We start from the raw sequence: 9,888 nt of genomic DNA, 5'->3' as shown, positions 1-9,888 counted from the left end.
ACAGATAAGTAGACCACGTGAAGGATCATAGGCTATTTTTTGTGGACTAATTTGTCTGTGAAATATCTAATTTACGCGGGCTAAGCCGCACGGAACGTCTAGTTAATAAATAATAACCAATCAATAATGCTGTTGAATAGATTATTATATATCTTTTATTATTATATAGGTATCTTATCTGCCTTAAATACAAAGGAACTCCTGTCACAAATTTTGTACCAATGAGTAAAAAGTTAGATAACTTAAGAGTTAAGACTTATATTTTAGGCCCTTCAGTTACTAGCTTTTTCGGAAAGTAAACAGATAAGCGGATAAGCGGCTTTATCATAAGTTCTAATTTTTGCTCATACTGCTATCAATTCGTGTGCTCTATATTTTTTATTTATACTGACATTATCAAAGAATTTGACCTCAAACTATATTCCAATATTTACTCTCTGTTGGTAATGGTACCTACTAAAATATTACATTAAAAATGTTCGTTTCGGATTACACTGTACCTCTTGGTATTTTTTTTGTCAGTAAAGTAGTACTGTACAACACGTAGAAATTAACTTGGCACTTGCTTTCATAAAATTTCCTTAGAATTAGGTGCCTGGTTAACTTCTGCGTGTTATAATGAAGGGTTTCTTGGGTGCTAGCTAGTCGACGAGCCGCTTAAAATTCTTTTAGCAGTAAGCCAGGTTTTTGGTTGTTTGGTTTGAATTTTTTGCACCTATAACTACTCTCAAGAAACTCAGGGTTTTGTAAAAAAATTAAGTAAAATTTTAAAAGATTATGAATAGGAATCATTTGAATGGGATATGTTTTGTAGGCCTGGATTAACACGAAATACTTGTTTTGACATATTCCTTCATTTTTGTGTCGATCTATTGAGTAGCGAATTTTTATAGGTGTAGAGAATGTTATTACTGGGATGGTTTTTGTTGAATAAAATATTGAATATTCGTGTTGGTTTTTTATTCGACTTATTCATTGTTAACTATATTTAGGTAGATATAACGATTCATACCTACTTGAATAGTTCCTAAATATATTATCGTGATCTAAAAAAGTGTTAAATACCTCTTGTTATCTCACGAGAAAAATTTACGACTTAGTTTAGTTTTAAGATCTTCCATGAGCACATGTTATCACTCGATCGTGTTTCTACACATATAAATTTTGCTATGTGGCTCGAAGGACCATTAAAAAGTCCTACCTTATCTAACTGGCAAATAATGCATTGAATCGTCTTTAATCATCGAAAGCATCAAAATCAATTTCTATCGCGTTCTACAAGGTGTAACAAAAAAAGAAATTGGTCTTTCAGCGCTGCTACTTTCACAGTGAATTCTCCATTAGGAACACATACACACCCTAAAGAATTATCACTTATTTTTGTTACACCCTGTATATTAAAATTATTTTTAGGCCTAAAGTGTTAATCTAACTTTTGCTGTTTACAGCTTTCGATAGGTAAGCCAGAAAGGTAGAAAGGGGTATCTATTATTATTATTAGTGGTTTTGATAACTGGAATATTCCAGTACAAGACTTTAGCGAAAAATCTCAATGAAATTCCTAATAGCTGATTGTATGATAACCTTTAAGTTATCACGTTCGAGTCGCCTCAGTTTCAGGAAGTTCGTGGGATCATCGCAGCATAGCTCATAAACACTATCGAACATATGGACTATTACCGGCTGCATTAGCAGTTAACTTATGACCCTTCTCATAATGGCTTATTATCTTTCATTTATATAGTGTTATGTAAATATTTTTAACCCTTTACTTAGAAAAAACATAAAAATAGTTGACTAATAATAGGTACTTATAGTAATATTACTAGTGATAACGAAGATGGTATGTTAAAATATTTACGTTTACTTTAGTTTTATTAATGCAGATAAGAAATGAATTGTGGTTGGTTATCTTTAAATAAGAGCCTAGGCCAACAAGTTAGCAAAATCTTACTTTCAAGACCACCGTATGCATACTTTCAAAGAAATACTGATAGCTATGCGTGAAGAAGTAATAAATATACACTTTATACTCGCAAGAAACACATGTCACACAGTCACAAAACTTTAAACCCAATCGTTCAGTAACTACTGATAAGAAGTCCGGGACGGAAAGGATATAAGTAAATAAATCTACAACACAACAAGGGCTTGCCATGAGTAAAGTAAATACGCAACCTAGCGCTCAACTTTTATATAATGATTAATGATAGTAAACACATTTTGTACCTATCTGCTCCTATCATTTATATTCTATCGCTTGTGCGGATGTGTCTTGTGTTACTTTTACTTACTACTAATATTTTAAACACATGTAGTTAGCTGGGATTTTAAAGTAGAGACTCAATTATCCTAGCTTTACATTAACACATTCTTAATCAAATTTATAAGCTATGTGGAAGTGTGCGTGTATTTTACTGTTACGTTTGTGTGCGGTGGAGTCAAGATTTTTCGCGAATGAAACAGAGTTGGGAACGATACAGGGTATGGAGGCTGATGATGGAGACTATGTGATGTTCCTCGGAATACCTTATGCTAAGGTTAATGCCACCAACCCATTTGGTGTAAGTATTTTTTTTGTTATACAAAGGTAAATTATCTCTTTCTTATAAATTATAATAGTCATAACTGTCGCACTCAGAGACGGGTGGGTATGGTATGTGTTTATTTATCTCTATGTTATATCTATTAATTACTTAACTGTAATCAAATTTAGTTATAAATCCACAGAAACAAACTGATATTGGAATGTACCTAAACTCTAGAAAACTAGTGTGATTCATACAGCATACTAATTTATTTATTCAGGAAACGTCCATATCTATATTCTATACTTTCTATAATCTATAGAATGGTCAAACAGTAATATCGTTAAATCCAAGCAGGTCTCGATCTAAGTAGCTATTTATCCGCTCTGGGCAAAGATCATCTTCGCCCTTTACATACAGAAAACCATAATATTATTATAAATTATGAGCAAGTTTTTTTAGAGCATGATGGGGGGAATATTTAAAAGTAAACTACTTAGATAAGTCTTGTATGCAGTGCTTACCTAACTTTAATTAAATACAATTTACAAAGTGATAGAGAATGGTCTTATAGGTGTTAATTCTAATTATTATTGTTCTGTTACAGTCTTCGATACCCTATCCAAAATACGACAATGTCTTCAAAGCTTTCGACGGAACCGTAGTCTGTCCACAGATTGATGAATTCAGTAACATGTACACCGGGACACTAGACTGTCTTCGTCTCAACGTCTACGTACCAAACACAGGGAGTCAGAACAAGGCAGTCGTAATTTACATTCACGGGGGCGCCTTTCGACAAGGAAACGGAGGGAAATATATACTCGGCCCAGAGTACCTAGTACGGCACGATGTGATAGTGGTGACGTTTAATTACCGACTCGGCCCTTACGGTTTTCTGTGCACGAACTGGCCTGAATTACCAGGAAATCAGGGCATAAAGGATCAGTACATAGCAATGCAATGGGTGAAGAATAATATCCACGCATTCGGTGGAAGCCCCGAGCGTATTACACTGATGGGTCACAGTGCCGGTAGCATGTGCGTAGACATGCATCTGCTAGCGAAGCGGCCACGACTGTATCAGCAGGCTATTCTCCAAAGTGGAGCTGCTACGGCCCCTGGTCAGCTGATGTACCCCGATGACGCGCCGACGCTGGAGATAGCTCGATCTCTCGGACTTAACGCTACCGATGTGTCTAAGGCCGTAGCTTTATTAGCAAGCACCGACCCTAAATCAGTCATCTCCGCTTCGGAATCCTACGAGTATAAATTTTGTGTTGAAAAAGAGCACAAAAATGTTTTCGGCTACATCACTGAACATCCCGAAAAATCTAAAGCTTCTAATGTCGATGGCTTGAATATTTTGAGCGGAGTCACCGATAACGAATTTTTATTTGCATTATACGGAAGCGCAGGCATAGATAAATTTAATAATTCGAACATATTTCGCCAGAATTTGGAATACGTGTTCGATCTTGAAAACATTGAAGAAATGGCCATTATAGTTCAACATTTTTATCTTGGAGATGGTCAAAACGATTTTACAAACAGATACAAGGTAGTTGACTATCTCTCGGATAGTTTGTTTTTATATCCCATGCAGAGAGCATTAAATAAGTACAGCCAACATAAAAATACTACCGTTTACTTTTATGTGTTTTCATACGATGGCAACAGAAACTTCTTCAAGAGCATGTACAATGTAACTGAGAGCGGTGCCGCGCATGCCGACGAACTCGGCTACCTGTTTCATGGCAAAATTATGAAAACAATACCGACGGCTCAAGACGTAACCATGGTCGACAAAATATCAAAGCTATGGACGAACTTCATTAAATACGGGTGAGACCTTACTACTATTACTAGAGTACTATAATTAGATACATACAATACCTATATTACTCAGCTCCGTGCAGAAGCTCCGAGGACTTGAGGGCCCAGCGAAGGCCCCATAGTTATTACTTATTAGTCTGATCCTGTCAGAAGTAACTTTTGTCAGCAACTATTAGCAGATTCTATTACTACGAGCTAGGTAATAGCAAGTAGCAACTAATAATAGGTAAATCTGACAATAATACGACTAAAATATTTTATATAATCTATATACTTATTATGTAAAACTCAAAGGTGACTGACTGACTGACTGACTGATTGACATAGTGATCTATCAACGCACAGCCCAAACCACTGGACGGATCGGGCTGAAATTTGGCATACAGGTAGATGTTATGACGTAGGCATCCGCTAAGAATGGATTTTGATAAATTCCAACCCCAAGGGGTTCAATTAGGGGATGAAAATTTGTATATAATAATACTTCTTAATGCGAGCGAAGCCGCGGGCAAAAGCTCGTATATTTATAATATTACATTGTTCATTTGTTTTAATTTTAGAAACCCGACGCCTGAAACAAATGCACTAATACCAGTGATATGGCCACCAATGGTCGGCACAAACGGTATTTTGAGGGGCCTACAAATCGACAAGCATCTACAGGTCATATCGCGACCTTTTCATTCTCGAATGGCATTTTGGGAATTGTTATACAACACCCACGAGGGCAGACTTAAAACCGCATTATCTACGAACTCATCAACAAGCAATAAAACTTATAATAGCTTTTTTTACATCGTTTTAAATGTTATATACATCGTGTATTATATTTTTACATAGTACCTACTTAACTAACTACGAGATAAATCGGTTGTAGTATTTTATAATTTATAAATTGCCAGATATACGAATGTAATAATTAGCAAGTAAGGAAAAGTATTAAATGAACCTTTTATTTAATTGTCGCTTTAATTTAACACCAATTTTATTAGTTAATTTTAGAGTAAAATTGTTAACCTTTTTATTATTTTAAATTTAAATTAGCGCGCCAATTGTTTTGATTTTTTTATATTCAGTGCTAAAGGTAAAAGCTGGACACGCACAATCGAGAACACACTTTGACAGATGACAATTATGCACAGACTACTTAGGGATACTACCAATTATGACATCTCATAAAGATTGTTGCCAATTGAAGAAATTAGTTCCAATAGATTTCCGCAATATGGCGGGGTTTTTTATTTTGTTGGTCGGGCTTTAAATTAAATATTTAAGGGGGGCTCCGATACAACAAACATAATTTTTAATACATTTTTTGCTCGGTAACAATGATGACAACAAGTAGGCACTTGAAATTTTCACAAAGGTCATAATTATATGTGTTATTTAATAATATTTAAATAAAATAAAAATTTAAGGGGGGCTCCCATACAAAAACACAATTTTGGCTGATTTTTCCTCTATAACGGTACGGAACCCTTCGTGCGCAAGTCCGACTCGCACTTGACCGATTATTTCTTAGATTGATTTGAAAGGGATGACACTACGATGTTGCCACTTTTTAATTTCTTCACTTTCTTGACAGAGACAGACTATGACATATACAAAGATTATAATAGGTACTTTACATATATTAGATTGTTTCTTGTAATGTCGTAAATTAAACACACAATATAACTACATCATAATTATTTCAAATTTTCTTAACTACTTAATATATATAAATCATAATATTCGTAACAACGTGTTTTTAAACTGTATTTAATATAAAGTATCAAAATCTTTTATGGTGACTGGATACAGTGTGGCCATAAGAGGCCACACCGGAAACAAGTGGCGACTCTATTAATGTCGTGACTTTTTTGACGGGCTATACATCACTGTATAGTCCGTCAAGAAAGTCATGACAGGCGGGAAATTTTTCTAAACGTTAACTTAAATTATTTTTACGCGTGATTATTTTTACGCGTAAAAATAATTTAAGTTGTGAAAAGAATTATGAGCTTGCTGGCTACTATAATAATCATTGAGTTGAAAACCTTTTACCTTTTACAGGTTGTTGAGTACAATCGACTTGTTTTACTTTTTTTATTGTAGATTAATTAGTAAAGGGAAATTATCCATGGATTTGTTATGGCACAATTTGAATTTTAAATTCTGTAAGACTGTTGAAACTCGAGAGGCACTAAACCGATTTGGCTAATTTTAGCCTTGAATTATTTATGGAAGTCTAGCAGAAAGTTGACAAAATATCTTGGAAAGGAAGTGATGCGAAGGTTTAATTACTTTTTATATTGGTATTAAAGTCTAGACAGAGATGGTGTTTGATAGATAAAACAAATTGATAATCATACAGTAATAAATACAGTATCAATAATTTGTGGTAATGAGACAGAATGACAGGCTGTTTTTGTAAAGTCGATTATTTTTATTTATATATTTATTATTATGGGTTATATTTTTATATGGGTTATGGGTGACCAATCTTTTAGGTCTGAGCTCTGTGGTACATAAATTAATACTAATGTTTTCTTAGAAGAAAAAATAATTTCCTTGAGGTGTCAACCTGGTGATTATAACCATAAACCCTAAGCATAAACCTATAATGCTAAAGACCAACAAAGAGTGCGAGAGAGAAGAAAATTCTTTATGGAATTATAACAAGATGAAAAGAGAGAGGCAGTCTAATGAAAATTGTAACCACTTTCATTTGACAGGTCGTCAAAAGTCGTCAGTCGTTTTTATGCCCTTTCGGTATTTCCAATAAGTATATTGTTCAATTTGTTTGTTATTTTGAATAAATATTATTATATTTAAAAATTGTGACTTGTGCTGTAAGTATTTGCAGTGTAAATCATAAGAATAATCCTGAAAAATATACATTTCACAGGTAATAATTAATCTTCATGTCCTAATTGCTACGATGTGCTTATTTTTGCTATATTCTGTCTTTAGGTCTCTATTTCTAATAAAATATTGTGAATCCTCCCTTTTACTTTCATATTTTGCGTAATTAAAGGTACTATTGTTCTTATATTACACAAATTTTGAAGAAACATTTTTCATAAATTTTTTTTACATATACGTTAGTGCTTGAATCAAATTTATCGATATGCTTATCGATATTTTACAATAACATAAAACTAAAATAAAAATCATTTACCTTTATATTTATCACCTTAAACCCGGCCGCACATTATCCGAAATTTCTGATCAGAAAAATTCGGACGCCCGGCGGAACGCACTCTGTTCATACATTTTGTTGTAGACCCATCATACTAAAAGAATTTCTGACGTGTCAAAATGTATGAGCGAGGCGGGGCGTCCGAATTTTTGTTATCAGAAATTCGGATAATGAGCGGCCGGACTAAAAAGGATATATTATCTTATTTTAACTAATATAGTATAGTATAATACAGCAAATATAATAGCTAATATAATATAACTACTATAATATAGAGTGACTCTAAAACTAGAGGAAGGTTTATATTTATATATCATAGCGGCCCGGCCCGGCTTCGCACGGGTGGACATTGGTTTTTAAATTATTTTTTTTAAATAAAGGTAGTCAATCTTTAAGTTAAGCAGAACATAAAAATAGTTTACATTATTTAGCCTGCAACTACTATATTATAATTATTATGTACATATAACACATTTTTATTGTATTTTTTTTTATATTTTTATATTTTAAGTGTTATGTTTGATTATTTTATCCTTACCTGCAGAAGATACTATTATTTATAATATTTTGCAATTTCTTCATGTTTTTTTTTGTTTAAAATATTTTATGTTTTTTTTTGTAGTTTTATGCTTTATTATTTTATGCTTACCTACATCTACTATTATATACATTTTGAAATTTTCTATTTGTTTTTGTATAAAGTATTTTTGTTGTACTTTTGCGCTTTATGTTTTTTTACACCATACTTCTTTTTGCGTAAAAGATTCCATTAAAATTGGGTTAAAGCTTCCCTGTAAACGATATTTGATGTTGTTTTATTTTGTGGCAGCAAAATAAATTGATTATCAGCAGCTCCAACTCGGGATAGGCCAACGTATAGTTGACCATGAGTAAAACATTCTTTTCGTAGGTCGATGCCTACTAATTTGAAAGTTTGACCTTGGGACTTGTTAATAGTTAGTGCGAAAGATATTTTTACCGGAAATTGAAGCCGTTTAAATGGGATTGGCAGATCAGTTGGAATCATCGGTATCCTCGGTATATGAGCTAGTTGACCAGCTGCTGGGCCGGTGATAATGGTAGCTACAATTAAATTGTCCTTTAATTCTTTAATAAGCAGCCTTGTCCCATTGCACATATTTGGTGGGCATAAATTTCTCAAAAGCATGATTGGAATTCCGATTTTTAACGTCAGTTCGTGTGGTGGAAGTCCAGAAGGATTCAGCGAATTTAAAAACTCCTGTGGATAATGGACTGCATCTTCGATATTAGTGACGGTGTCGATCGATTTGTAGGTCTTTATTTCACCGTGAACTTTTTGTAAAATCAGATTGTTTATTTCGTTGACAGTATCATTCCTAGGTGAGACTATTGCCCTAGAACACAACCAATGAAGGTCCTTCTGGTGCAAATTCTCCATATCAGGGTAAACGGCATCTATTAAATCATTTAAATTATGGACTATCTGGCCTAGAGACTCATCCAAAAGGATTGCACAATTTCCGCTTAAAGTTGGAGTGGGAAAAATTCCTTCCCCAAGTTTAAGCAGTTGTTGTGGAAAATCACTATTTGTATTTCCATGGAGATGAGCTCTCATATTTGTTCGTAATTTTAAATTTTCAACTGACGCCCATAAGGGGGATGATTTCAAGCAAGCTTTGATGATATCTGCTCGCGTACCTCTGCTAATGACTGGGAGTGTCTGACGGAAATCTCCAGCAAAAACAAAAGTGATCCCACCCATTAGAGCAGAAGAGTTTCTTAAATCTTTTAGGGTTCTATCCACGGCCTCTATATGTGCTCTATGGCTCATTGTACATTCATCCCACATAATTAAGGAGGCGTCTTGAAGTACTTTACCAAGAGGTCCATTTTTGCGGATAGAACATGTAGATTGTTGCTCAAAATTTACAGATAACGGAAGTTTGAACGTAGAATGAGCAGTTTTACCATCCTTTAGGAGAGTTGCCGCAATTCCTGATGAAGCAACCGCTATCGCTGTCTTCCCTGACTGTCTTATCTTCGCTAGTAATAAATTTGCAAGAAACGTCTTTCCCGTACCCCCTGGGGCATCCAAAAAGAAAATTTTTCCTTTGTTATTATTGACGCTATCGACTATAGTTTCAAAAGCATGTTTTTGATCTAGGACTAATTTTTTCAAGTTTTCATTAACAAAAGAGGTCAGATCATTCATGTTATAGTGGTGTGCCATTGTATCCGCTGCATGGTGTTCTGTACGAACTGAAGAAGGTAGACCAACATCATTTAGGCTTTTATCATTTAATTGCAGTAGTTTATTTTCGATTTGTATCAAACCTTCGTTATAAATGTCTTCACTAT

At 34.1% G+C, this 9,888-nt stretch overlaps 1 protein-coding gene across 1 annotated transcript; it reads left to right on the top strand.

Annotated features, from left to right (window-relative positions):
* Positions 1–2,231: 2,231 nt before the first annotated feature.
* LOC121726744 (acetylcholinesterase-like) lies at positions 2,232–5,262 on the top strand. The gene is made up of 3 exons (XM_042114218.1): positions 2,232–2,564; positions 3,136–4,373; positions 4,925–5,262. Exons 1-3 carry the CDS (start codon positions 2,394–2,396, stop codon positions 5,202–5,204), a joined length of 1,689 nt encoding a protein of 562 aa, XP_041970152.1. The 5' UTR covers positions 2,232–2,393; the 3' UTR covers positions 5,205–5,262.
* The last annotated feature ends 4,626 nt before the right edge of the window (positions 5,263–9,888 follow it).

Source organism: Aricia agestis, chromosome 5, assembly GCF_905147365.1.
Source record: "Aricia agestis chromosome 5, ilAriAges1.1, whole genome shotgun sequence".
Taxonomy (NCBI): Eukaryota; Metazoa; Arthropoda; class Insecta; order Lepidoptera; family Lycaenidae; genus Aricia; species Aricia agestis.
This window is presented reverse-complemented; position numbering and strand designations above follow the sequence as displayed.

Bases quoted from the DNA above. Each gene is read 5' to 3' on its own strand.
- LOC121726744 (XM_042114218.1), top strand. From the start codon at position 2,394: ATGTGGAAGTGTGCGTGTATTTTACTGTTACGTTTGTGTGCGGTGGAG. The intron at 2,565-3,135 runs GTAAGTATTTTT...GTTCTGTTACAG, and splicing joins ATGCCACCAACCCATTTGGT to TCTTCGATACCCTATCCAAA. The intron at 4,374-4,924 runs GTGAGACCTTAC...TTTTAATTTTAG, and splicing joins ACGAACTTCATTAAATACGG to AAACCCGACGCCTGAAACAA.